Source organism: Dinoponera quadriceps, unplaced genomic scaffold, assembly GCF_001313825.1.
Source record: "Dinoponera quadriceps isolate SergipeBrazil2010 unplaced genomic scaffold, ASM131382v1 scaffold587, whole genome shotgun sequence".
In the NCBI taxonomy this organism is placed as follows: Eukaryota; Metazoa; Arthropoda; class Insecta; order Hymenoptera; family Formicidae; genus Dinoponera; species Dinoponera quadriceps.
Window position 1 is genome coordinate 523849 of NW_014554777.1, and position 27439 is coordinate 551287.

The window sequence follows — 27439 nt, forward strand, 5'->3', positions numbered from 1 at the left end:
CCCCACGCGTAAGAATTTCTCGCGCCTTTGATGAGGTTTCCACGGAGGCGACTCACAATCGCGATAATCGTTCGTTTTCTCGCGGAAGGGAGGGAACTGAAATTAGCATTAAATCACGGCGGCCGCGTCAACATATCGATTTATGATAATAAGTTACCGCTTCGATGACATTACCATCGTCACTGTCACCGCGGCAGTAACGAGATCGATCATAGATAGTGAGAGGAAAAATGATTACGTTTATAACGGATGTAATGTATCTAGGAGATTAGAATCTAGATAAGGCAAAGCTTCCTATTTTTTCGCCCACGAAGACACCGTCGCGTTTCGACCGGGGGAACGCGAGCACAGTATTGTTTTATTAGAGATATGCGATTTTTACAGCGACGTCGGTAACGTCGGCTTGGATTTCCCCGTTGAATTGTAACGCGTGTAACGTGGCTCCTCTGGAAAGTTGACTTTTTACGATACCTCGGAAAGTCCGAGATTTCGTCGCGCGAAATCTTCTCAGCTAGTGCATTTCGTGAAAACGTATCGGACGGTTCTTGTAACAAAAGACAGAGAAGCGTAGTCTCGCGTTACACGGCCCAGTTGTAAGCGCACACACACATACACACACACACCCACAGACAAAGACACACGTACACATACACACGCGTACACACAATTGGACTAGCATAATACTGATACTAACTACTAATAACGATATTACCAATAGTGATAATATGTAATCGTTAAGCTAATCGGTGTTAAGATATTATCATTGATAATTTGATACTCGTTAGTTCCGATCGTTCGCATGATCATCCTCGCATATACTTCTCGATCGATTCACTCATATCCGCGATCATGGAGCGATAGAGGAAGAAGGATAGATAGATTAAAATTTGTACTACAGCGAGAGAGCGAGATGTATGTAACACGAGGCGCGTATTAGGGATTAGAAGTTTATAAACGGGACGGAGAACGAACGAGGGAGAAGGAGGTCAAACAGAGGCGGTTTGCACAATGTACCACGCAAATGCGGAAATTAAGAGAAAAGAAAAGAAAATAAAAAAAAAGGACTGAAGAAAATGCGATCATTTCTTTTCTTAAAGTCGAGACGTTATCAAAGTGAGTTTCTTTCTCTTTCTCTCTCTCTCACTCTCGAGATACTAATTTCGATTTGTCCGCATTTTTCTTTCTTTCATTCTTTCTTAGACGATTTTATGCTGCGACGAACATTTGTAACCGACATACGCATTCGCAACAATTCGCGCTACTGCCCTATCTATAGCGAAATTATGTTTAAGCGAGAGAGAAGACGCGAAGAGAAAACGTGGATTCGACGTAACTGGACGTACCGTGTGTATGTCTGTTACGACGAGGTTGGTGAGAATAACGTCCCACTTTTACGCTACGTCAATTTCGATGTCAATGTTGCCCTTCGTCGCTCGTGTATATAATATATTTTAGCCGTAAGTGTATATTTTATACTGACAAATCGGTAGAATTATAAGCGCGCTCGCGCATGCTCGGGGTCACACGTACTGATAGCAACGATCGACAAACAACAAGAAAGATTTTTACACGCGGTGTCCTGGCGTTTGCGTCTTCGGGAATGAGCGAGAGAGGAGAGCAGGAAGCGAAAATAAAAGAAAAAGGATAAAGATAAAAAGATAAGATTTCTCGCCATGGAACGATTGTTGCCTCGACGTTATCGAAGCGATACGAAACACCGAACAAGATAATACAATCCAGTCGTCCTATGTTCCTCATCGTCATTAGTTTATCTGAATTGTGTTCTTTCGATCAGTTCTCCTGCCACTGATATACCGCTTCGACGACGCCTTGGAATTATCTCAATGCGACAAGTGTGAACGATAAACGAACGCTTTTAGACACCAAAGGTAGAGAGGTGACACATTTTGAAAAATGTAGAGTCCATTTACGTAACGTGGTCCGACGTGGTTGTCCGACATGTTGACATTGCTTGTCTGAGAAATAGCGATCGAAAAATGATTCGAGCTTTTCAAGTTACATGTAAGCAAGAATCTTGATTTACCGCTCGATATGAGCGTCAAGTTTTTTATTTTTCAAAATGTACCTCAGGCCAATTTTAAGACAGACGACTCGATGAAAGTTACGTTATCCCGTGCGGAAAGTCGGCTAGCGTGAAAGTTTATGGAACTCGAGAGATAAAATAGAATAGAACGGGAGGATCATTTCGGTAGGATCGCATCGTACGAAATTATTTCACCTCGTCGAGATTGTCGACAAGAAGTGATGATCGACTGGAGCAAATTTTGTGGGATTATAAAAATCCTCGATTATTTTTCTTCATATAGCTTATCTCTTGATTTCCTATCCGAGGCGTTTTTCTAATTGTAGGTGTGTCCTTTTTCTATTTTTTTTTTCTTTTTTTATTTTGTTCTCATCGTTACTTTATGTACTTTTTGTTTTTATTATTGTTTTTTATTTTGTGAAAAAAAAGAATTTTTTCCGTTTATGTTATAGATAAATTGTCGCGCGATGAATTATTGATATTTATTATATCTTGGATTTATTATACACCCACGACTGCAGTCTGCTCGCGATCTGATCAGACCGTGCGATTCCGCAATCACACCCGCTACTTTTGCACCCACGATCGATCGGCACAAGTCTCGAGGCGAGTCGGTGAAAGGAACACGCGTTGTTTCTTTCTTCTTTCGCAGCTATCGTCGAAAACAAGTAACGCTACTAGCTCTTAAACGACTACTCATCCCGTAAGTAGCGTATGAGAGAGAGAAAGACAGACTTCAATTCAACGATATCCCGAGGGAACGCGTGCGGGACGCGAGACGGAGATGCGGAAAAGAACGTAGTTCGAGAAAAATCGGCCGACAATCCACAATTGTAATTTCGCACTATCTCGATCGATCGAACCGAGCACGACGACTACTACCGGTGTTTTTCGGTTTAGTCTGGTGCGCACGGATGCGAATCGTCGTTCTACGCTCATCTATCTCGAAGGGTGATAATAGTCTTCACGATATAACGTATATAATTATATGTACATGCATACGTGTATGTATGTATATATAATAACACGCACTATTTTTGCGTACGGACGTGATAAAAATATCTAGCGGATATGACTGTGTTATTTGTACGAGTAATCTCATTCGAGGCACGAGACGTCCTACCGCATCGTTCATGAATAAATAGATTTCTTTACGATTTAGCGTTCGAATTGAAAAATCGTCTTACCTTAAACATGCTCCCAATTGTCTCTGTCGCATCCGTTAGTTTCCTCCATGTAGCTCTCCATATTTTCTCCTTGTGGCACGTTCGACGAGGTAATATGCGTCGTGTAATGTTAGTGCAAGGATAAAGATTTATCTATTTTTGATGAGGCGATGTATTCTTATTGTATGGCGGCATATTTTGGCGTGTAATTCTTTCTCAGTTTGATTTACTCGTTTACTCTCTCCATATGCATTTTTCACTCGTAATATGAGTTTGGCAAATTTTCTGAGATTTATGCGGTTGAAGGATTACGACAAAAACATTGCTTCTAAGTTCATAGCTACCTTGGAAAATGAAAGTATCCGACACCAATTACTGTCTTGATTATTTCGTCTCGTTAAAAGCGTTAAATTAAACTTAAAACAGACTTATACCGTGAGTGTTCCTTATTCTGGATTTCACTAGATCCTCAAAATTGAGTTAGGCGAAGAGTTTGAATCGGTTTCCGTTAGATGGCGCCACATGTTTTACCGATATTCGAGAACCCAAACGACTTCTTTATCGACTCAATAGAAATATAGATTCAATGAAAATATCAAGGTGTTTTTTTTTTAATATCAGACAAATATGAAATTGCTATAAGTGTTAGAATGAAAATCTTAATTCTAATTATAAACATTCTAATCTTTCACAGACAGTTGCATTAAATAATATGAATATAAACAAAATGAAAGTTCCAATTATACTTAGAACTTGAATGTACATGAATAGAAATTTTCATAAAAAATCATACAAGATTATCATACATGTTTATTAAAACATATTTATATTCACACAAAAAATGGATATAAAACACCACCATATAAATACCATATAAGAAATATACATATATATGACAATAATGTTATAATTAATGATAGTATTGTTTGATATTTACAGAACGGTCAAGATGTTTGTGTGTGTGTGTGTATATATGTATATAACTTATTTAGTAACTTACTGATAAGTTATAAACATTAAAATCTAGGATAATGTTACATAATAGCCTAAAACTGGCTTAGGGCTGCTGTGTAAACATATTTTCTTTAAGCATATGGTAGAACAGAATATATTCTGAATAAAATATGCACAATAAGATATATATTATGTTATAAAGGTGCGGAAAGTGTTACCATTGCACTTTTAACTTCAGTATATAGATCCTTGTATTCTGGATGTTCTTTGATGAGTACCATAAGGCTACCTCGATTTATACCCATTGCCGCACCAATATCTTGTCTTGAAGGTGTATAACAATATGGAATATTCTTGTCCTCACATACCACTGGCAAATGGCACATAATTTCTATAGGAAATACATCAGCAGCAAATATAACCAACCTAAAATAAAGAACATTTGTATAATACTTAGATATATATATTTGTATAATTGATTAGATATATATATGTATATTTGTAAAATACTTAGATATTCTTGAAATTCAAGAACTATCTATAAAAAAGCAAAACTTACCCTGTTTCTCCTTTACGAAGGTGCTTCTGCACATCTTTTAAGCCATTGCGAAGATAAGACTTATGCTTAGAGGCTAAATAAATAATTATTTTTATATAATTTCTATATGTAATCAGAAACTTTCTATATTACACATTATATTTCTATAATACATAATTATCAAATAAAAAAAAATGTTACTATTAATAAACAAACGAATTACAATAATATGAGGAAATTACAATAATAAGATAGTTCACCTTTTTTTATACATTTGTAGATTTTCTTAGCTAATTTCTTGGGTGCCATAGGTTTGGCTATAGCATTCACCAACTGCAGTTTGTTCTCGTAACTCATTTCCGAAGCATCGACGCCTTCCTCTGTTTTACTTTCGTCAACTTCCATCGCTGTTACTTTTTCATTCATTTTAAAATATATATTCTGTTCTTTTGCCAATATAAAGATTTATAATGTGCACGTGTTTATAAACGTGTTACGCGGAACGTTGATATATAGTATATACAGTCAGTATTACGATTGCTTACTGAGGGTTTCTCTCTCTCTCTCTCTCTCTTTCTCTCAGTATGTAGTTTCAGAGGGCTCTACTATCTACTTTCTCTTCTTCCTTGTTCAGAAACCTCAACGAGTAGAATAGCTTTTAATTGACCAATAAAAATAGGAAGAGCAAAGATTTCTTTGTCATGATTGGTTAAAAACATTATTCTATCCGATAGGATTTCTGAACACACACTTTAGGCCGGCGTCCTATTGCGCATAAATTCATAATGAAACGCGCGGAGCCAACGTGACCAATCACAGCCAATATGACAAGAATTGAATGGCTGATTGGTTGCGTTGGTTCCGCGCGTTCAGTTTTGCTGAAGATTTCCACACAATGGGAAACTGGCCTTAATATCGATCCACAATAGGTATTTTAAGCCTTAACAAATTGACCAATCACAGTTAATTATTTTCTTCACATTCGACTGTGATTGGTCAATTTCTTAACGCTTAAAATATCAACAAGATGTTTTAAAGAAAAATAATATCATTCATAAAATAATGGACATATTATTTAAATAATGATATTTTCATAAAATGTACCTTCATGTAATATATAATAAAGTTATTATGAGTGTATTTATTTATATCTTCATTGTTTTTCTGCATTACATACTGTAAATTGTTGGAAGATAGTAATATATTAAATATAAATAAAAATCATATTATTTATTTTTAATTTGTAATAATTTTTATTTATTATCGTTATTGCAATAGAACAAATTTATACACACAGTGTTAAATTTACTTAAGTTAAAAAATGCTTAATTTAATTACTGTCGCTATCACTGCTATACAGACACTTGACTATTCGCTTTCTTTTCTTATTCGCTGACTTTGGACTCATTTTATTTAACTGTGCTACAACAATACGTCCAACCAAATAATTTGTGTCAAATAAATTGTCAGGCAGAGTAGATGTTTCATGCAGTCTTTCTGCTACTGTGTTTAAAGTAGATCCAATTTTTTGAATGGTCTGTGCAATTAAAATATCAAGTTTTGGTTTTGTTTTCATTATAAAAGGGTTCAGAAACGAAGCACAATCATATAAAGCCCATCCTTTTGTATCTCTCTTAGTTCCTGCAGCAACAAATTCTCTTCGATTACGTTCTTTAGAGAAATATTGTCTTAATCTTCTGTAACGATCTTGACACTGTTCAACTGAAAATATTAATGGTTACAATTATTTACATATTTTGTAAAAGTTGGGTTTAACAAAAAAAAAATATATAATTCTTTTACCTTTTTCATTCATTTCTACAGATATATTATTCCAAGCTAAATTAATTTTTTCTTGATTTAATTTGTTTGGATCATATATATATGGGTATTGTTTTATAAGAGTTAATAAAACCATGTCAAAGTCATCATCATTAATACTTTCGTCAAGAAACTCATTATCATTTTCACTATTGTGAGATGATTTATTATTTTGATAATAATTATGTTCACTCATAATTTTAATCAGATTTAATACACCTTTTTAAAGATTTTCTTTTTCATTCACAGTATCGTCTCAAACTGAAATAAATTTACGCAGGTGAAAATAAAAATATATTTCACTTGGAACCGGGATTAGGTTTAACGTTGATACAAGTATATATCACGTCGCTTGTATCATATAACTTATCTTGTAGCATATATCACCGTTTCGTGCGGTCGGCTTTATAAGTGCTGCTACACTTTTCGTTGTATCTATGCTTTCCTATATTTTAACTCGGATAAACTATATTGATTCATTAAATTACTTTTGAAGTATTTCTTGCGAACGTATCTAATCCTGTACAGAGCTTAGAATTTTGCAATTAAGGCTTTGAAAATTTATAATAAATGAAAATACGGTTTGGTGCTACACTCCGAGTAGTATACTCGTGGCACTTGGAATGCAGCACGAGTTCGTATTTCATTATAAATTTGAGAGTCTGATAGCAAAGTCGTCCCTGTAGCGGGAGAGGTACATTTGTAAGGAAAGTCCGAAAAATAGTTCGGTGAGGAAATATCGTTTCTCCGATCCAAAGATATCTTTGAGTGCAGGTACCAAAAGTGCAGATACGGAAAGTGCTGCTAGGTAACAGTTATCGCACACGCGCACAGTGCGCGTGTCACATCAACAGAGCGTTTCTGACGCGTAGATAAAGGAGGAAAAACACTGGCAGATTCTAGGACGGGGCTTAAAATCGCATCACTGATCACTGCCTTTGGGACCCACCGTATCAAAAGTGTCGACGCTCGATACTGTATATGGTTATATTGTGCCGCTCGCCAAAAACTAATTTTGAGCGCTTCTCCCTGAACACCCAGGCAGCGTCTGCCGTAAGCTGGTGTTCCGAGTGTGCGAGTTATTAAATATACGTGTAACCTATTTGTACATGCATATTTTTGTCAGCCCCAACGCAATTGCAGAGAGACACAGGTAATAATCACGAAATCACTGACAACGTGCGAACAACAACGCTGATGCAACGCTGATGCAATGTCGGTGCAACCATCATCGCCGAATCAACCGACGAAGGAAGATAGTGATAAGCTCGCGGGACCGTCACATGGAAAGGATGACGCCAAGGACCGAGATTTTCATCAACCACTACCGGGTGGGGAGACGACAGAGGGTGACTTAGTGTGTGCTCTGTATGAAACAAAAACTGAGTTCAAGCCATTACCAGGATTTGATCCCAACATCGATGACTTACAATACTTTCGAGCTCAGCAAAGAATTGATTGTGATGAAGTGTATTCTGGAATATATATTGGCAATGGTGAGACAGCTAAGAACAAGAAGTATCTTGAAATGTTAGGTGTAACACACTTATTGAATGCTGCTGAGGGGAAAAGATTCGGATTCGCCAGGACAGATAGTAATTATTATGCAGATACAGCTATTAAATATCACGGAATTCCGGTTATAGATTTACCCACAGCAGACATTAGTAAATATTTCTATACAGTAGCTGATTTTATTGATGAAGCAATATCCACAGGAGGTAAAGCTTTTGTGCATTGCGTACAGGGTGTATCTCGCAGTGCAACCTGTGTAATTGCGTATTTAATGATAAAAAAGAAAATGTCAGCGGTCGACGCCTTGCGAATGGTCCGTATAAATCGGGATATCCATCCAAACAATGGTTTTCTTCAACAGTTAGCGCAGTTGGACAATCACTTGCGTAGACAACAGCTGCAATCTCGTTGACCATGTTGATGTAATGTAAATTTATAATTGAAATCTGTGTTAATAGATAAGTATATTCTAGATTTTTTGAGAACTCTGTGTGTTCATCACGTGCCAAAGTCACTACAAATCATTGTTATCTTCACAACAGAAAATATATATGTATATATTAAGTTACAGATGTGTGAGTTATTAAATATATATGCAACCTATCCTTATTTTTATACATATACATCCTTATAAGACGTGTAACATTATAAAATTTACACAGTCTCTGTTTAACCTGGCCAACGTTGTTTTCGATCAAATACAAAATAAACATATATATATATAAATCTTTTAATTTGCAATTAAACATTTGTCGAGTTTGAATATTCTCCCGATTTAACGATAAATTATATTATTAAACGATAAAAATATATTCAAGCACAGTACGGGTTTCAAGGTAATTCAAGCGCAGTATATTTATTGAAATTTTTTATTAATTTGTCGAAAAAAAAACTCGAATTATCGCACATTGTCCATTTTGAGTATATATTTAGTTCGTTCTTTTTAGCTGAACTGCTGCAACAAATTAGAGAGAGACATGTATATTTTGTCTCGCTCTAACTTATTGTACCAGTGCAACTAAAAAGAACGGACTAGTTGTGGTGTGAGAAGTTCAAAGCGATTTCGCGTAGGAGCAGGCCTCAGGGTAGTCCATAGCTACAATTGAGAAGAAGAAGAAGAGGTTCAAAGCGATTTGTAGCGAATGTATGAAAGACCTTTCAAGATACATTGAATGATAGTGCGTGCAAAATATCCTTCGATATAATAATGCCATTGATGGTCTACGGATAATCAGAAGATGCTTTTTAATTTTTGTGATCCACGTTTGCGTCCAGAAATTAAATGCAGTAGTATCAGTACGGAAGGATACGAAGTAACCAATTTGATAAGTGACTCTTGCAAAGGTTTCTTAGCATACTCCTGCATCAAACCACCAATTCATATTGATATCACGTTCCTCTGCAACATACGGATAAATCACATACTAATTTGGCCATCCGTTGGATCCCAGAAATCGTCGGGCTTTCAGCTTTACTCCAGAAATACCAATGACGAGAATACTCCATACATTTTATTATCCAACGGTTATTTAAGTCATTGTGATGCTGGACTGTTGTTCCACCCAGCTGACATTGATGTCAAGGAGATTCCTGTACCGAAAAATTTCTTGAAGCGTTATATCAAAAGGTCCATGCAATATTTGAGCGCTTATACTCATGATTTACGTATCACTATATGTAAAACAGAAAACTCAGTGCCAGCTTTAGGAAAGATCGAAGTATGGGGGACAGTATCACCACGTTGCGGAAAGGATGTTGTAGCAAGTGTATATACATTATGGTCCAAGTGTCAAACCATTTTGGCATCGTCTGTAACAGAATGTAAAAATAGTGCCAGTTCTGCAAGTATCACAGACAACGTAACAAGCAACAGGTATATTCGATTGTATACATAATTTATTATATATTTGATATTTATTGTTAATATGTATATTTTTATATTTATCAGGCGAGAAAGTACAGCAACTTTTGAAATTCCTGAACATTTCTTAGACCCAATTACATGGGAGATAATGACTCAGCCGATTACATTGCCTAGTGGTAAAATAATAGATCAAACCACGTTAGAAAAGCATGAACAGAATGAAGCAGTTTGGGGTAGGCCTGTGTCAGATCCATTCACTGGCATTTCTTTCAATGAGCATCGTAGGCCAATCATGGCTACTGCTTTAAAGTTGAGAATTGACAAATTCCTATTGGAGAATAGCAATTTGGATGAAATCAAAAATATGCCAAGAGTCTTAGGCCGTGCCTCATCCTCGGTTGTAATGAGAGACAGAAGAATAATTGAAATACCAAGAGGTATGTTAGACAAGAATCCATTAAAGAGGACCAATGAAGATGCCAAACTAAATGCACACAAGCAAATAGCGGATAACGATTCACAACGAACGAAAAGATATTGCCATCAACTACCAGCAGTTGTCACATGTCCGAAACGAACCACTGCCAATGTTTACTCAATGCCGAGACAAGTTGCGAGAAATTTAATTGCTTCTTCGTCAGCTAATAATTCTATTAGCCGTAATAATGATAACAAACCGGAAGTACTGCCGATTGATATAAATATCTCAGACAATAGAGTAAATCTATTGTCAAACATTAAACGCTTCAATACATCGGAGAAAATAGAATTACATAATATATCTGACAATTGTGGATGTTGCAGTAATAGTATTCTTTATAGGCTGCCTTGCAAACATGTGATATGTAGAAAAGTATTATTATCTATTGAAAATAGTCAGTGCAACTCTTGTGGGCTTTCTTACAGATCGAATGATGTGGAGCGGATTCATGAGAGTTTCTTAAGCAGATAATATAAAGATTCTGAAACGTTCAATTACGTTACTTTTTTATCACATTTTATAGTTAATTGGATATTCACATATTCTATTAAAGTTCCATAAGGATATCTCAGTTATTTGTAACATAACTCAATTATTTAATATTTATTACTTACCAAATCTTTTATATGCACAGTATGTAAAATATATTATAACATTGAATTATTACATCACAATATTACATGATTCGTAACAATTCCAATTAGAATTGTTCACAGTGTTTTGGCACATATAAATATATGTTTATGTAAAATCGACAATTTATATGTTTATAAAAATTTGTCTTTTTATCTTTCGCGCGCGCGCGTGTGTGTGTGTGTGTGTGTGTGTGTGTGTGTGTGTGTGTGTGTGTGTGTGTGTGTGTGTGTATATCGTATGGTCATTTATAAATAAAGTTTATGTATAATTTTTTTTAATTTGTACGTTTCTGCAAGAATTAGTATAAATAACGTCCTCTAAATATTTTATACAATTTATATATGTTTTACTTAACTCATATCCTGAATTTACAATAAAATTCATACATTATAAACTCGTAAACAATTCTTAAGTAAAACGTAAGCATCAATATATATGTGCGATATATTTTAATAAAAATAGAAATGGACGTCCAAAAAAGATCTGAAGAGCTTGGAATCTAAATTGTATTTACTTGGGTATTTGCGAGTCTCTTTAATTCACGTGGTAATACTGCTTCCACATGGCTTGGTAAGCTCGAAGTACATGAAATTCCCCAAAATCCGATAAATACGTTTCGGTACCGTATCCAGAAAACATATTGGAATCGAACGTACCTTTAATTTGATACATCGAATTATACGTGGAACATTCGTTCTGGTCATCGCATGCGCTTGCTTAATTGCAACTGACTGGAAATTTATCCTGTTACAACACAGCAAAACCGAAACCCTGATTTTGTCGTTTGGCGATGTTGAACAACGACAGCAGGTAGTTGCGGGTGTCCGGACAAACGTAGAACGTGAGTGTGTGTTCCGGATGGGGAGATGCTCTCTCGAAGGTGTCGGATTGTCGGTCACTGTTGGTTGACACGCTGGCCAAGCCGGTGCTGCTTGTCCGCACATACTCGGCGACTCGCGCCCTCATCTCTTGGTCCATCTGTGAGAGAGGAAGGAACGGATTAACACACGTTTCATCTTCACTCGTTAGATCTGCATAACTCATACTCAGCTGACGCGAAATTTGCGAATTTATTTGCGTCTTACCTCGTGTTCAGCCGGTGATAACGATCGGCTGGATTGCGTAGCAGCTGGTGGGCAATACAAGCAGAGCATCGTCGCTTCCGCGATATGATCGACGCTCGTCAGCTCCCTCAGCGAGAATATCCTTTCCACGCTGTCCTCCGCCATGTTGACCAGTAATAAAGCTTGTCGCGTGAGAACAAGCGTAACCGCGCGATTACTGCCTTGGTGGATCACGTGGTCCGCGCTGGTCACATGAAGAATACTGTCGTGAGTGTGCTCGAGCAGGGACGACAAGCGCCACGTGTACCGCACGGATGTGCTGTTATTACCGATGGTGTATTGCACTATTGGTCTTTGACGTGGCTGTGGAAAATCAGATTGCGGTAACAGATCGCAGATTATGATCGAGTTATGGAGAAAGATTTCGGTCCGGTTGCATTAGCTTAATCAGAGTTTGATCAAAGTCACCGTTGGGTTGCCACTCGTAAATCACTTGGGTTTACCGTGGGCAACGAGTTCCATCCAGCTCCTTGCAAAAGTCCTTGACCCGTGAGAGCGACTAGCTCCGCAGCACCGCTCAATGGTTTTGTGACGACGCCGACCAGACCAAGGCCGACTCCGGTGACTAAACTCCTCGTCGTCGCCTCACCCGACCACACTTGTTGCAGAGGATGATGCGCCAAACCGGCAACAGCCGCTGATCGATAATGAACGATTAGTTACACTGCATACGACGCAAGTGACACTATTTCTGTGAGAAAGAAACGATTACCGAGCAGATTCATTCCGAGACCGGTCAAGCCTTGGTAAAGTCCCTGCGCCATGCCTTGAGGACGCATCCTGCGCGACTCCTCTTGTCGTTGCAGATGCTCCTCGTCTAATGTCAAGCGATCCAAGTTCCGTGCGACGCTAGACGCCAGTTTCGTCACGGAATTCACAGTGCCTGCGTGCGAATCGAGACGTTTAATCGTGCACATCTAAGCGCTCGAAATGAACGGAAAGTACCGTCGCAGGTTGTCGTACCTGCCGTCACGTGTTTCATCAAACTGGCTGACCCGTGTGTGATACCAACGATGAAACCCCATGGGCCTTGCAACAGTCCTTGGAATGGAAGCGATACGAAGTCTCTGAGGCCGGACCCGAGAGCTTGCGCCAGACCTCCCGGTGATCCAAGCATCTCTAACGATCCGACCACCCAGCCTGTCGCATCAAACAAATATTTTCTTCGTTATTCTTAAAAGGGACTCTAGCCCGGAATTATATTCGTAGCTATGAATTACATTAAACGCAGGAAATCCCATGAATTTCTTATAATAGAATTCACAAGACTTCTGTTATTGTAATACAGATCATTGAGTAATTATAATTTAACAATTATAATTTTGAAAATTCCAATTATAGAATTATAATTCAACGATGAATTGAATAATTATAGTTTAACAAGTCACAATTCAATAGTGGCTGCAATAAGGAATAAATAGGAGCAAAGTTAAACTGCGGCTAAGTTTGAGTATAAACGAGTGGCCGACCTGCCCCGAATATAGCCCCGGATAAATAATGCATCATAATCGCGTAGCCAAGTCTGTATGGGGTGGTGAGCAGATTCTTCCTCTCGAAAGTGCCGAAGTATAGTGGGGAATGATCCAGAGCGAGGTATAGCCGTATGGACGTGTGAACACTTAACAAGATGGACAGAGGTTCTATCACGAAGTTTTGCAGTCGCAGTGGCCTGCTTAAAATCTTCGAGTCGATCATAATGTAATCCGGTATGTACGCCGCGTTCGACACGGCTACCGTCTGCATCCTTTTAGGGATGTCGTTCAGTATCAGACGCGGTGGTATCATCGATGTCGCGTAATCCAACAGTTGCGTTATGTATGTGTCCTCGATGTACGCACTGATAGGAGCGATTTTTATGCGGCATTCCTTTGACGCTGCAATAGAGAAATGTGTTACCTTTAGTTCACGAGCATACGTACAAATATAGAGGGAGATGTATCTTATAATCAGGATTGGGGAAAGTTACTTTGGAGAGGTAACTCGTTATTCGTTATCCAAATAGAGAAACGCGTTACCGTTAGTCAATAAATGACGAGTTGTTACCGTTATTTCCGTTATTTTTTTTTTTTTTTTCACCAAGTTTTGAAGAAACCTTTTTCAGGATTCACTTGTGTCCGTCCCATGCATATGTATTGTACATGCGCAAAGTAACGATTATATTCATTAACGTTACCGAAAAATTGCGTTACCGTTATGAAAAAAATATAACGTCGTTACCAAATCGTTACTGAGAAAAGTAACTCGCAACGGTAACGGCGTTAGAGGTAATTCGACATTTCCCTGAGGAATTCTGCTTCTGTAATACGCACAAAACACTTACCTATCATGATTCCGTTTACCTCCCAGGTGTGCTCGATGGCTATCAAAGAGCCCCGTTTGATCTGCTCCATATTCGACATCAGACAATTGTTACTGTAGAACACCATCTCTTTGTTCGGCAATGGGCTCTGACTTATCAGCACCACGGGAAAGTCGAAGCCGCCCTGATCGAACAGCTGGTTGTCCAACTGCAGGTCGCCTATGTAGCAGCACAGATTGACGAACCTGGTCCTCGAGTTGACGTTAACGACCAGGTCGGTCATCGACAAACTCGCGACTTCGATTCTCTGTGCGTTCTCGTTGACATCGTGGAGGATAATGATGGTACAGGCGCGCAGGTAAACCATGACGGAGCCTTCCCTGGGGTTAGCCGGACTGCTCTCGTTAACCAGCTTTATTTGATTGTCCTCGATGGCAGCTTTCTCGTCTGTGACCTTTGAGATCAACTCCCGTCTCGAGCTCGATGACGAGGCAAAAGCAGGTTCGGCGGGCAAGACGTCTTCCTGGGCCGAGAAGAAGCTCATTATCGAGGTCGAGCTGCTCGAGCTCTGTATGTGCGACAACATCTGATCCTCCTCCGCTTTCCTCAGTGACGCAGGACCGGGGTGTATAATCGTCCCGCAGTCCTTCCCCGCGCTCTTCTTGCGCAGCAGCCTGCTTCTGATGTCTTGAGCGGACACTTCCACTTGGGAGATGGGCACGATGCTGATGTGAACGGTGTAGCAGCGGCTCTGCATTATCAGCTTGACGTCGCCGTAAGACGGCAACCGCAGATACTGGTCTATCGGTGTGGAGGACAACGCGGACAGGTTCACGCCTCTGGACCACTTCAGGTCCGCCTTCGCGCACGGCTGGTCATACGGCGGCTGCACCGCGGAGAACAGCAACACGTTCGACGCGCTCGGCACCGCGGTGTCGGGCAGTCGATTGCTGACGCAGGGAAGCGAGTAATGGGACGTCGCCCCGCTGTCGACCTCGCACGTCCACGTGAAGTGGCCGCTGTCCGGCAAGATCTCGTTGCTGCTCTCGTCGGCTTGGCCCAGCAAGATCTTGAAGCAGCAGGCGTTCTCGATCAGCAATTGCGGATGGTCGTCGGCGTGCACCACGATGAACGTGGTGCCCTTATCCTCCTGAGTGGTCACGATCACCGGCACAGAGGCGCAGCCGTTCGGGATCGTGACAGACCTGCGGCTCATAGCTTGGTCCACCTTGATCGGGCAGGACCATTTGTGACCGAGGCTGAAGGACACGTAGAACACGAGCGGCTCGACGTTGCTCTCCGTGTACAGCGTGTACCACTGCACGATCGGGACGCCCTGCTTCTGGTCCTCCGACGGCGAGATGTTCAAACTGTAAGGGGTGAGGTCGCAGGGCAGGTGCAGGTTTCTCGCCTCCTCGTGCACAGCGAGCGTCGCCACGCACAGTTCCCGACAGGTGAGATTAGCGATCACGTGGCTGCTGGTGACGCGCACCAGACGCATGTCCTCGTGCATGGAGGAGCTGATGCTCAAAAGGGACACGCTGGCGCCGCAGTCGACGGACGTCTTGATGTTACCCTCGACCGGGATCAGGCCGCCGATCCGAGGCATGTAGAAGCTCTGGCTCCAGTCGGGCCGCGCCAACTGCAACGCCTGGGACGTGTAGTAGGTGTCGCCGATCCCGACGCCCAGGTGAAACGTGCCCTCCAGTTTGGGCGGCGTGACTATGCCGTAGTGCGGGACCTGGCAGAGCTCCGTGTCCTCCGACACCAAGGAGATGTGGCAGCCGAGCGAGTTCATCACGAAACACCAGGGCTGCAGCTCCAGCAGCAGCGTGCTGGACACAAGCCCCGCGTCCTGATACTTCACCTGCACGTGCGTCTGCGGTTGTTCCGCGGACACCCACTCCTCCGAGTCATCGCCGCCTTGGAACGGCCACTGCGCCTCCTCCCTCTGGTCCCTGAGCTCTCGCAGAAGCTTGTCGATGTCCTCGACCTCCGGCCTCCGGAAGAACTTGCGCTGGTCCACGGAACTGTACGAGAGCGGCACGTAAGGATTCGACGCGGATACGCCGGACTCCAGTTGGAACGTCAGCTGGTGGAAATGCTCGAACGTGCCGGGACAGTACAGCTGTTGGCACTCGCCACGGCCGTTCACCATCGTTCTCGACGACATCTTCAAGGACGGCGTCTCCATCTGCACCTTAGCCGGTACCGGTAGGTGAGACCGGATCATGTAGAGGGGGCTCAGCATCGCGAGAATCTTCGGCTTGTCTTGTATCATCTGCGTGACTATTCGCACCCAGATGCTCAGGAACTGGCCGCGCTCCTGCAGCGGCACCTTCACCAGCCAAGGCTGGCCCCACTTGATGTTGGGTTGCAGAGGGATGTCCCCGGTCCAGGATAAGTGCGTCAGGTTGGTGAAACGCAGCCGCATCGCCATCTTCTTGTTATTCTCGAGCATGATGGACGACGGGAAGCTCTTGCCCGGCACGAGGTACACCTCCTTGGAGACCGTCACCTTGGAGCCGACCTCCGCCTCGTACTTGACCAGCCTCATCTCGAAATTGTCGACCAACTGATTGGAGATCACGAGCTGGCCCGAGAACGTCACGAGCCTCTGCGTGGCGGACAGCGTGCTGACGTTCACGAAGACCGCGGTGTTGGTCGTCGAGTTGTTGAACTCCACCACCTGGAATCCGTCCTTACCGACGGAGAAAGGCCGGCTCCACACCCAGGCGTTCTCCTCGATCGATATCCGTATCATCTGATTGCCGATCTGCCGCCACGAATAAAAGTTACACTGCTTGCTCTCGAGCAGCACGCTGTCACCCGTGCCGCTCTGCCCGAAGCGAATCGGTATATTGCTGTCGTTGGCGATCACGTAGCGCGTCAGGACGATCGCGTTCTTCTCTTTCTTGTCGAAGGACGCCAGCCAGAGATGGGCGGAGACCGCGAGGGTGTGAGTTATCGCCGGACCCAACTTCAGCGTGAACGGGTTGCACGTGAACGACGCGTCCACTTTGTCCGACAAGGACAACTGGAACCTCCCTTCCAGGGAGTCCAGCACCTCTTGCATGGACAAGTGGCTGTAGTCTAACACGTGTACGCTCAGAGTACCGCCGACATCGAGCAGCACGGAGTCGTCTATCCACTTGTTAAGCACCAACACGGCCCCTTTCTGCTCCAGCGACATGAAGCACTGTATCTCGGGGATTCTCCCGTTCAACGTGTACCTGTCCAACGGCGGCGGCAAGCTGCTGTACACGCTCGTGTCGATGTGATTGTACAGAGACACGTGGAGCACGCCGATGTTCAGGGCGATCTGCACGTTCGGTATTATCAAGGTGTTGAAGTAAGAATCGATGCGCAGGCAGGCCGCGAGCGCGCGGGCGGACACGACGCTCTTCGACGCAGGCCGTTTACCGTTGGACAAGATAACCACACGCCATACGCAGGCCACCGCTCGCGCCGGTGCCTTCTCCGGCAGATCCAGCCGGTAGGAGTCAGTCTCCGACAGGTAGAAATCGGCGTAACGCTGATAGGATATATGACTGTCGCTCCAGTACTCGACGACGCAGGGGATCTTGTCGATATAATCGCCTTCGATATCCAGTGTCTATAAGAATGTGAAATAAATTAAGAAGAATACAAATATTGCGCGCGCGCGTGTGTGTGTGTGTGTGTGTGTGTGTAAAAACACGAATTTGATTAAAAAATATATTCATTCACTAGAAATAGGATATTTTCTCGAAAGTAACTATCTGCTTTCTTTACACCGATTGATTTATCTCGACGTTCTATATATAAAAGTAGTAAACTTAAGAAAAAATTATCTATATATTTTATAAATAACAAGTTACTTACTTCAAATGGTACAGGAGACACGTGTATTCTCGTTAACGTCCGCGGTTGCGGATACCTCCAAGCCATCGCTTGCTGAGGATAGGTAAAGAATACCACCTGTGAAGAGGAGAAAATTAGGTATTTGCTGTTTTAAATTTTACTCCAGTTTTAAATAATCGTTAACCAACTTGATACGAGAAGGGTAGTTCGTCAGCAGTGCCGTCGATAAACTGGAATGCACCAGCCTTGAGATCATCCTTATAGTGCTGTTCAGTCGACAATACAATTTGCTTCTCGTTCTTACCATTGTTCTCAGAGAACGAGGCGAATTCGCTCAAGAGCAATTGGCAATCTTGCATAACCATTTTTATAATTTTGATTTGATCCGGCCCGAAGTCGAGGTACAGGCTTTCACTGTCCGCCTGTATTTGTATTTGCGGAATGATTTCAGTACTGTACGAAGATTCCCAAAGTAAGCAGGTGGTTATGTTGCAGCACCACGGATTCAACAGGACTTTGATGTTGCTATTCAAAATCGCGGATACAATGAAAGAGTCCACGGACAGGTTCGAGTATATCCTGTCCGGTCTCGAGAGTGTCGAGAGATTTCCGTTCAACGACGCCAAACTGCCGATTATTTCCGCTCCGGAGTCAGTCTTTAAAGACAGCACGATCTGCCTTGTACTTAAATGTAAATCAGGTACACTGAATTTCCTCGACTTCGGCGGTACCGTCAAATTTGGGGAATCCGCGTACACAGTCTCTTTTTCGTCCGCAGGCACTTGCGAAGTGTCGTCGTCAATAAAACACGATAGTATCTGATGGCGCATAAAGTTGAGTTAAAAATCATTGGTGAATGTACACGTTACACGTATATCCCCGTGTGTGAGATACCTTATTTTGTATACGGTAAAGTTGATTGAGACGAGATAAGGAGAGGTGTACTTTCGTTGGTCGCCCCATCTCAATGAGGAACTGGCGATTTTTGCCTAGAACCGTTTCCGATTTTACCGTCGCGAAGGAAGGAGGGATACCCGTGTCAGGATGCGGATCACCGTGTTTCGTTTCTATCATGTAGATTTTGAAATCCTTCTCAGTCGGTACCGTGTTCAGATTTTGCGTGTCGCCAAGTGCTATCGTCACATCGAAACAAGATATCTGCAAATTACAGATCGTCGTTAATTAAAATGAGGAACGTAATAAATGAACAGTTGAGTAATAAATTAGGTATTATTAATTCTTTGCAATCGAATGTGTGATAACGCGTACCTGTATCTTCTTAGATAAATATTGCTGAGAGAAGTAAATATTCGGCTGATTGATCATTAGGTAAAGTAACGGCTGTTTTGCATTTTCGTTGTCATCTTCGTTGTCAATTTTCTGTACATCCTAAATATAATTAATATTTAAATAACAGCTAAGATATGACAATCGAACTGTAATATTGCTGATTTATGTAATTATTGCTTACCATGTCGTCCTCTAAATCAGGGAATGTATTCTGAACTTCGTAAAGGATAAATGTTATCTTTCCGCAATTCACTAAAAATTCGAAGGGCAGGAACATCATAGTTTCAGCACTTGTGGGTCTTCCCTGGTGCAAAGTGATTATTAATTTCGAAACGAATCATATAAAATATCATCATGCTTACGTTTTATACTTTACAAACGTATAACAATAACTTACAATGATTGTTGAATGCATGCTGGACATTTCAAAGTCGACGCCACTGTCTTTTGCAAAATCGAGATCTGAATCATCTGACGTCTGCTTCAGCCAGCCGATAGATTTTGTGCTTTGAAATCCCGAAGAAAATCTCTGTGCTGTATTGTTAGAATTATGTCTATCTTCCACATTCTCGAAACTTCCGGATAATAACGTTTCAAACTCATTATTCAGTGTTGACATCAATTTAATTTGATCCAAATTTATTGTCAATTCTATATCTGTAATGCAATTCACTTCTACGGCGCTTCCGCAGACTATCGTGTTCGTTTTGAACGTGACAGCCGGTGCGATGATCAAGCAAAGATCAAATCTGAAATAGAATATTAGAATACAAATACTGCAAATATGTCGCAAATACGTGGGACTTTGGTATGTACGCTGATTACATACTTTGTTAACACGGGAGATGTGGAGAAATATGGATCTAAACTACTACTATTTCCCAGCTTATTCCATTCCAATGCAGGATTCTCATTCATAGTGTACAGGTATGATTGAGACATTCTCTGGAAGTATTTTTAAATAATAATTAACTGCCAATAGCACACGATATTGCAAAAAATCGTCGTTTTGCAATTCAGGAAATTTGATTTTTACAAGTTTTGGGAGTATAACATTTTTTTTTAAGTTTTTACAAGTATAAAATTTTCCAATATACGAATATGACATATATATGTTTTCAAGGTATTCTCAGAATAATATACTTCTGATAACGAACCTTGTTGATGCTTAACTGATAATTCTTCCATGTAGTGGTGTACACGCACACTCCTTTAACGTTAATTTGATACTGGCGATCTTCTACGGCCGAACCTGGTACGTTCAATATGTTCGCCTGAGCAGCCAGCTGGTATATATCAGTTCGCAACGGAGTTCTGCAGATTGGATTTTCCGCATCGGGTGTGATACGAATTCCGTCCAACTGTAATGTCGAGAAAGGTAACTATAAATCGTCTGAATCGCTGATAAATTGTCGAGTTATTCGAAAGCAATGCTTCGTAACCTGGAGCATCAGTAAATCATGTTGCAATTTATTTGCGTCGGTTGAAGCTGGCATCATGAGTCGAAAGCCTTTGAACTCCAAATGTATCAATGGTAATGATTCATTACTCAGATTGGTTATGCCGGTTAATGGCGTTGCCATGCTTTTACCACGAGTTATTTCCGCACCCATCTCAATGGATGAACTCAGGCACGTAAAAGGTCTCACCAATTGAGTGTATTTGCTAATTACACTTAGTGGCAAGATTACGTCGACCATCTGCATTTTGATTAGTATTTCGGAGATGTAGCCGTTCGTAGACAATGTAGAGTCGATCAACAGTTCTTTCTAAATGCAGATGTTAGAGAATCAGAGAGTCATCTCTAGTTCGCGATCAATAATATCATAATTGTGTCTGTGATTCAACTAATGTGAAATATAATTAAAGATGCTTTACCTTTTGGGATTTGTGACGTTTCTGAGTGCCCCAACGCGTGTATACATTTCCCGACTTTGCGCGGGTAAGCGTAAAACTCACGAAACCAGAATCATCGACTTTTTCCAAGTTATCTTCTCTCCCACAAAGTACTAGGCCGGCGTATTCACCGACATCCCAATGTAATGAATATGGGCCTCTATTAAATTACAGTACAGGCATTGTGTAAAGAGTGAAAAATCAAACCAAATAATAGAATAAGTAATATCGGAGGTAATGGATAAAAGTTTTTCAAAAGATTTTCTGCTATATCTAAAACTAACGATACATGTACAAGTATTTCGTTGAAATTAGTTTACCTAATATAATGGAATATCGTTGCAGTCGTTATTTTACTTTTTAGTTGCATGTAAACCGATTGCAGATCCAAGGATGTTATAATGTCCTCTAATTCCAGCATTAATTTTAAAGAAGACATATCCGCTTGCCCCATGATGTATAATTTGATCGTTACTTTCGTTATAGTCCACTGAATCCACGCTGTTAGAACTAGACCGTCTTTCTCTGTAAAAATTACATATGCGTATTAGCGACAAGAAAAAATTAACGCATTCAACTCACCGTATCCTGGATCATCTTTCGTTGTAGATACAGTTGAATTGGTAGTCGTGTCTTCCGGATACATTATTTGAGTCGAGGTGGACGGAGTTTGCGGTATAACAGGGAGAACGATTTGCGTCTCGTTGCTTATTTGTGGCACAATCATTTTGTTCTCCCGGGAGTCGCACAGAGGTCGCAGAATCTTTATGATATTTAACGCTATGTTGCTCATAAAAATAACCTACGGCACACACAAGGATATTTTAGGATTCACATTTTTACGATACATTTGCACATTACATCTGTATTATTTGAACAAACGGAGATCTACAATTGATACCTGTTCTTCCGAGACTGAGACAATGATGGGAGAATTATCAATATGTACACAAACGCTTAAGGCAGTGAGCATGTTTGATTGAGTTGCAGCTGTCTTAGTTGTGAAAGCCACTGTAGCATTTAATGTAACTTTCCTTATGAAATTCTTCTGCGTCTGCTGTTGCAACGTGTAGCAATGAAAGTCGATAAGACTCAATGTCCACGGAAAGCTTTGCACTCCTGAAATAATCCGAGTAATAATAAGAAATCGCGTGCCCACTGTATGCTACAATTCTTCACGATTTATAAACAAATACTTACGATAGGTCCACATAGATTCCGGTAATTTAACAGGGAGATTTTGAAGATGCGGGCTAAGCAACTCGGCGTTCAGATTAGACGAGTGTATGAGTAGACTCGGTAATTTTACGATCATTATTTGCAGATCTTGATTTTCCACTAAGGCTCTGTCTTTGGCTTGTTCTATACCTTGTAACGTATATTTTATTTTAGTTATTTTTTAAATAAGATATAACCCACGTATAAATAAATTTATCAAAAAAAAACGGAAACTAGTAGCAAGGATAAATCCGTTGAATTTAAAAATGATCTTTGATTCGATCTCCGTCTCTTTATTTTTGTTGTGCATATATGATTAGAATATTTACCATCAGCGCCAATACCACTCATCGTATCGGATGGTACGTAAATAACAATATGTCCAATGTATCCATTTAGCACAAGACTGCACCACCACGAATACAACTCCGCCAATCTGATCAGTATTCCGGATTTCTGCAAGTTCTATCACAGACCATGTCTCCTTAGCTTTAACGTAACATCAATATTATATATACTAATGCGTATATAGTAAATAGACTTTGATACCTGTTGTTCTTCTCCCATCTTAGATTCGCTTTTCTTTTGCGTTTCATCGTTTCGCAACGTTTTCGACTTTTCCGTTACGGCTGATCGTTTCTTGTCCTTATCCGACGAACTGTGCACGCTTTCGTGTAAGCTCGGAAATGTCTTCTTCCGTGTACCCGTGTCGGATGATGCACCTTCGATTATCATCTGCTGACTATCTGGACGTGGTACATGCGCGCTTTCAAATTTTTGATAAGTAGGATGATATTCTAGCCATTCGAAGAAAAGCGGATCCAACGAAGCTCTGATCTCGGCGATTTTGAATGAAACAAGCGGTGGATGCGTCTGCTGTAGCTCTATATTTTTAGGAAACTGCACCACAGCAGACAAAAGTGGTACATTTCCTGCATCACTAAAGACAAAAAAAGTTTTACACATTAGTTAAAATATTTTTTAACTTTTTTGTGTACGTTGTTAAAACGTGTGTATACATATACAAACCTTTCACCACGATTTTCTGGACCTGAAAGAATAAAGGCCTGCTGGGAATCATTGAGGGCAAATATTTTTATAGAATCTACGTTCACTTCGTTTGACACCGTGACTGAAGACGATACGTTCTTGCAGTTTATATTCTCTAGATACAATTCCAAATATACTGGGCCTGCAATGTGTAAACAGATCTTTAAAGTTACGTAAAATGTAACATAAAGAAATTGACTATCCATAACATAATAATTAAATTCTTCGGCTTATATAAGAGGATGTTTGGCATTTATACGTACAGTTTTCCTGACAGGCGTCGTTAAAAAGAGTAGAGCAGATAAGAGGATTTGTTATATCCGCGGGATAAAAAATGGAAGTTACTATAGAGGCTGCGGCCATTAATTTCGCCTTGGTTCCCGTGACTGTGACGCTATCTGACTGAAACGAGTACGATTTTTGAACCATGTCTACGTTCCGCCAATACTGAGGATACAACAATATCTTGGAAGAAGCTTCCACCGAATAAGGCATCACTATCGAAGTGTTGCAAGTTTTCGTCAAGTGAAGTTGGCTTTTCGCTCCAGTCACCTGTGAAAGAATATCGAGATCAGTTCTGTTGAAAATATTTACGATAACATCGCGTATAAAATTTTACTTACTTGTACATCAGTAATAGCATGGCACTGAGAAAACATTTCTGGTGATAGCTCCGTTAACTTTGATGCACAAGCTACGAGTCTAAATGGATACATAGGCTGAATTATAGTGGCGATTGTTTCGTCACACTCAATGCTCACGAAAGGATCATCCGTAAGAGCAGGAGATGGTGAAGTAGCCTGAAGAAACGCATATTTCATAAGCGTATTCGAAAAATAAACAAGCGAACACGGCAGAGAGCTTACCCGAGTTTCAATAATTTTACGTTGACGTGATACTCCTGCAACGCAATGATCCGCCAGTTGTAATTGTAACGACGCCTTTTTTAAAATTAATTTCGTTTCCGTCATCGATACGTTCTCCTTGAGCGCCTCGTACTCTTCCAATGTAACCGGAGGCAGCTCGTCAACGGGAGGGTCTAAAATCATAATTGGGCTTGTTAGATTCAACTTACAATTATAATTTATTTTTGTATCTAAGACACTTTTATCTACGATAAAATTATAACTGAATCAAAAACATCATTGTACGTAAACATTTACCTGGCTTTATCACAATGTAGGGGTCATAATCGTAATTTGCTGCGGCTTGCTTAATGGTATCGACACGATGGAAAATTCCGGAACATAATCTAATTGTCAGATCGCTGCCAAGGTACCTTACCACCCTACGTTCCTGAAAATTGCTATAAAAGTTGTTTATAAACACCTTTTCTTTTCTTATACTTGATATGTGCAGAGTTATCGAGATTTCTCAAACACCTGTACTCAAAATTCGATCCAAGTTCGAGCAACCTTTCGGGAGTAACGTCGTCGGGTAATTCGACATAATATACATAATCCATGACAAACGCTGAACATCTTTCTAATAGTTTTTCCTCTGAGAAAAGAACAAACACTTTATAACTTTTGATAAAATATTATATAATTATTATTGTTATTATACATATAACTGCCATTACATACCCGAGAATGTCGTTAAGTGATGATCTACTCCTTGCTTGTAATCTCTTTTCTTTCCCTTGTTTTCCACAGCTTCTTTATCGAACAATGAATCTTTCAGGTAGTCAGAATTTAACTTCCCAGCTGTTACGTAAAGAGGCGGCTATAATAACAATTTACATATCAGACATTATCCTCAATTTCACGTCTGGCAATAACGACTAATTACTTTACCTGTGCACCATCAATAACTTCTAAATACCCACAACTGCAAGTTTCTCGAGGGTAAAGTCGTATACATGCCACTCCAACTTGGAAAGTCGTCATCGCAATTCCTTGAATTAAAGTATCTATCACAACTCCGTTTAACCGAAGTGATAACAACGATTTGTACCTAAGTTTCCGGGATTTATAGAACAGTTGCTCTTTGACACTTTCAACAGTCTGCAGAAATCGATATAAAATGTAATTATTCATTCTCAAGCTTAGTGTGGAAATAGTGCCTGCTGAACACAGCGTCATACCTTAAATGTTAAAGTAGCATCATCTATGTAAACACCTAAATGTACAGTATGGCCAGAATAAGCCATTTGCTGTTCAGTGGACCAATCATTATCCCAATCAACAGGTAAAACGGACGATACCATGTCCCATGCCCACCCACCCCATCCAACTACCTCTGTAGAAGACCCTGCTATCTGATTCGTATCGTCTGAAACGTTAATATTATATATTACCTAAATTAAACTGTCCGAAACAATATCTAAACGATATTGAACCTTGTACACTATCTTCTCTCTCGTCTACAGTAATAGAAGATTTCTCTTTGCTCGGTGGAAATTGCTTTGTTTGCAACGCCATTACCAAGGCTGCCAGTCTGAGAAGCATGGGTACTTGTTGTTCAGTTACGCTAAATTCCATTTTTTCGCAATGAAGATCAAGTCTTGTGATGGATGCTCTCTTCGAGATATTATTATGATATTTTATAATCATACGGATTGTCATTGAGCATCGATATAAAACAGGATCCTACATCAGTTAATATCTAAATTAGCTTCTTCTTGGATTAAAGTTTTCTTGCATATTTATCTTTCTTCTGTTCTCAAAGCCTTTGCAATATTTGTATGTGTGAATTTGCAGAAGAACTATACAATACCTGATATATTTCTATCTTGCCTGATGCATCCATTTTATCTAAACACAATGTCAAGTCCTGAATAGTTATAACTTTCCTAAGCATAACTTCATGAGCGTTGACTTCTAAACATTAATTATATACATATATATTAATGCACGTTTATCTTCAACATAACTCTGTGTAGATAAATAAAATGGTTTTTCCATTATGGTGGATCCATAATTGTGTAGAAGGATTGTCAAAAATACCTACCCATAAATGCTGGTTCCCATTTGTTATCGACAGTTTGCATACTTAAAAATCTAACATTTACGCTAAGCACAATATCCTCTTCCACATATTTCAAGATGAGATTGTTGCAATGAATAGTAATATTATTAATAACCTTGGTAACTATGCTTTTTATGTATCCAGATGGAGCTTCCTCTCTGTTACGAGAAATTAGAAGCTTTAGAAGAATTGTTAATTAATAAAAAAATTTTCAATTATATCTCATATTTGATCATAAAAAATATTACTTACTGTACCACCTCTTTTCTCCTCTGTAACAACGTTGTACTAGCTTCTGTGGTATTTTCATCTTTCAATTTTAAAATGCACTCTATAAGAAAGCACAGAACATCAATGTTTATCTGACGTTTTAATAGCATTTCTAATATATTAAACAAAATTATTATATTATTTACCTATAGTATTAATTGTAACAACTATCGGTTCAGAGGTAATTTTTACCCAAGGAACATGTATTAACAATTCATGTATATGACCACTAACAAAAACAAATGGAAGATTAAGTTGTTCCTCCAATACCTCTAGTCGTAAATCCAGATTTTGAAAGGATGCATCTCCACCCCATAAAGATACCTAAAAGCAATTTTTCATCTAAAATATTTTAAAGATATGAGATATACACATATCAATGCATTACTTAGATTTTAGAATAAATGATATAATTTTTAAAGAGAGATAGGAACATACAAGGATGAATCTAAAATCAATT

The 27439-nt window shown here is 40.1% G+C and overlaps 4 protein-coding genes and 1 pseudogene across 4 annotated transcripts in view; 2 read left to right on the forward strand and 3 right to left on the reverse strand.

Annotated features, from left to right (window-relative positions):
* Positions 1–4071: 4071 nt before the first annotated feature.
* LOC106741737 (H/ACA ribonucleoprotein complex subunit 2-like protein) lies at positions 4072–5255 on the reverse strand. The gene is made up of 3 exons (XM_014614014.1): positions 4963–5255; positions 4724–4796; positions 4072–4590 (listed from the first exon to the last, which is right to left on the reverse strand). Exons 1-3 carry the CDS (start codon positions 5126–5128, stop codon positions 4359–4361), a joined length of 471 nt encoding a protein of 156 aa, XP_014469500.1. The 5' UTR covers positions 5129–5255; the 3' UTR covers positions 4072–4358.
* A 630-nt stretch (positions 5256–5885) lies between these two features.
* Positions 5886–6764, reverse strand: LOC106741732. The gene is made up of 2 exons (XM_014614008.1): positions 6506–6764; positions 5886–6424 (listed from the first exon to the last, which is right to left on the reverse strand). The coding sequence occupies exons 1-2, from the start codon at positions 6717–6719 to the stop codon at positions 6033–6035; spliced, it is 606 nt and encodes a 201-aa protein (XP_014469494.1). The 5' UTR covers positions 6720–6764; the 3' UTR covers positions 5886–6032.
* Positions 6765–7320: 556 nt separating this feature from the next.
* LOC106741731 lies at positions 7321–8608 on the forward strand (annotated as a pseudogene).
* Positions 8609–9089: 481 nt separating this feature from the next.
* LOC106741735 (RING finger protein 37) lies at positions 9090–11171 on the forward strand. The gene is made up of 2 exons (XM_014614011.1): positions 9090–9911; positions 9987–11171. The coding sequence occupies exons 1-2, from the start codon at positions 9277–9279 to the stop codon at positions 10852–10854; spliced, it is 1503 nt and encodes a 500-aa protein (XP_014469497.1). The 5' UTR covers positions 9090–9276; the 3' UTR covers positions 10855–11171.
* Positions 11172–11341: 170 nt separating this feature from the next.
* LOC106741728 (vacuolar protein sorting-associated protein 13B) overlaps positions 11342–27439 on the reverse strand; it is a 16252-nt gene continuing 154 nt past the window's right edge. The window contains exons 2-38 of the mRNA XM_014614005.1: positions 27126–27303; positions 26962–27040; positions 26692–26867; positions 26458–26561; positions 26081–26330; positions 25826–26013; positions 25536–25745; positions 25326–25464; positions 25122–25239; positions 24903–25045; positions 24606–24778; positions 24363–24539; positions 24003–24291; positions 23719–23881; positions 23239–23629; positions 23019–23154; positions 22672–22839; positions 22373–22590; positions 22054–22273; positions 21792–21996; positions 21454–21631; positions 21018–21344; positions 20733–20936; positions 20405–20520; positions 19973–20324; positions 19757–19879; positions 19555–19674; positions 19180–19443; positions 18474–19103; positions 18307–18402; positions 14464–18058; positions 13613–14017; positions 13107–13283; positions 12856–13026; positions 12587–12780; positions 12105–12446; positions 11342–11997 (exon numbers count right to left, since the gene is read on the reverse strand). Of these exons, the coding sequence (XP_014469491.1) occupies positions 11767–11997; positions 12105–12446; positions 12587–12780; positions 12856–13026; positions 13107–13283; positions 13613–14017; positions 14464–18058; positions 18307–18402; positions 18474–19103; positions 19180–19443; positions 19555–19674; positions 19757–19879; positions 19973–20324; positions 20405–20520; positions 20733–20936; positions 21018–21344; positions 21454–21631; positions 21792–21996; positions 22054–22273; positions 22373–22590; positions 22672–22839; positions 23019–23154; positions 23239–23629; positions 23719–23881; positions 24003–24291; positions 24363–24539; positions 24606–24778; positions 24903–25045; positions 25122–25239; positions 25326–25464; positions 25536–25745; positions 25826–26013; positions 26081–26330; positions 26458–26561; positions 26692–26867; positions 26962–27040; positions 27126–27303 (11250 nt within the window). The 3' untranslated portion in view covers positions 11342–11766. The remainder of the gene's footprint in view (positions 11998–12104; positions 12447–12586; positions 12781–12855; positions 13027–13106; positions 13284–13612; positions 14018–14463; positions 18059–18306; positions 18403–18473; positions 19104–19179; positions 19444–19554; positions 19675–19756; positions 19880–19972; positions 20325–20404; positions 20521–20732; positions 20937–21017; positions 21345–21453; positions 21632–21791; positions 21997–22053; positions 22274–22372; positions 22591–22671; positions 22840–23018; positions 23155–23238; positions 23630–23718; positions 23882–24002; positions 24292–24362; positions 24540–24605; positions 24779–24902; positions 25046–25121; positions 25240–25325; positions 25465–25535; positions 25746–25825; positions 26014–26080; positions 26331–26457; positions 26562–26691; positions 26868–26961; positions 27041–27125; positions 27304–27439) is intronic.

Coding starts and splice junctions, on each gene's coding strand:
- LOC106741737 (XM_014614014.1), bottom strand. CDS start 5,128: ATGAATGAAAAAGTAACAGCGATGGAAGTTGACGAAAGTAAAACAGAG. Junction 4,797..4,962: donor CTACAAATGTATAAAAAAAG/GTGAACTATCTT, acceptor TTATTTATTTAG/CCTCTAAGCATAAGTCTTAT. Junction 4,591..4,723: donor CTTCGTAAAGGAGAAACAGG/GTAAGTTTTGCT, acceptor TCTTTATTTTAG/GTTGGTTATATTTGCTGCTG.
- LOC106741732 (XM_014614008.1), bottom strand. CDS start 6,719: ATGAGTGAACATAATTATTATCAAAATAATAAATCATCTCACAATAGT. Junction 6,425..6,505: donor TGTAGAAATGAATGAAAAAG/GTAAAAGAATTA, acceptor TAATATTTTCAG/TTGAACAGTGTCAAGATCGT.
- LOC106741735 (XM_014614011.1), top strand. CDS start 9,277: ATGCTTTTTAATTTTTGTGATCCACGTTTGCGTCCAGAAATTAAATGC. Junction 9,912..9,986: donor GACAACGTAACAAGCAACAG/GTATATTCGATT, acceptor TATATTTATCAG/GCGAGAAAGTACAGCAACTT.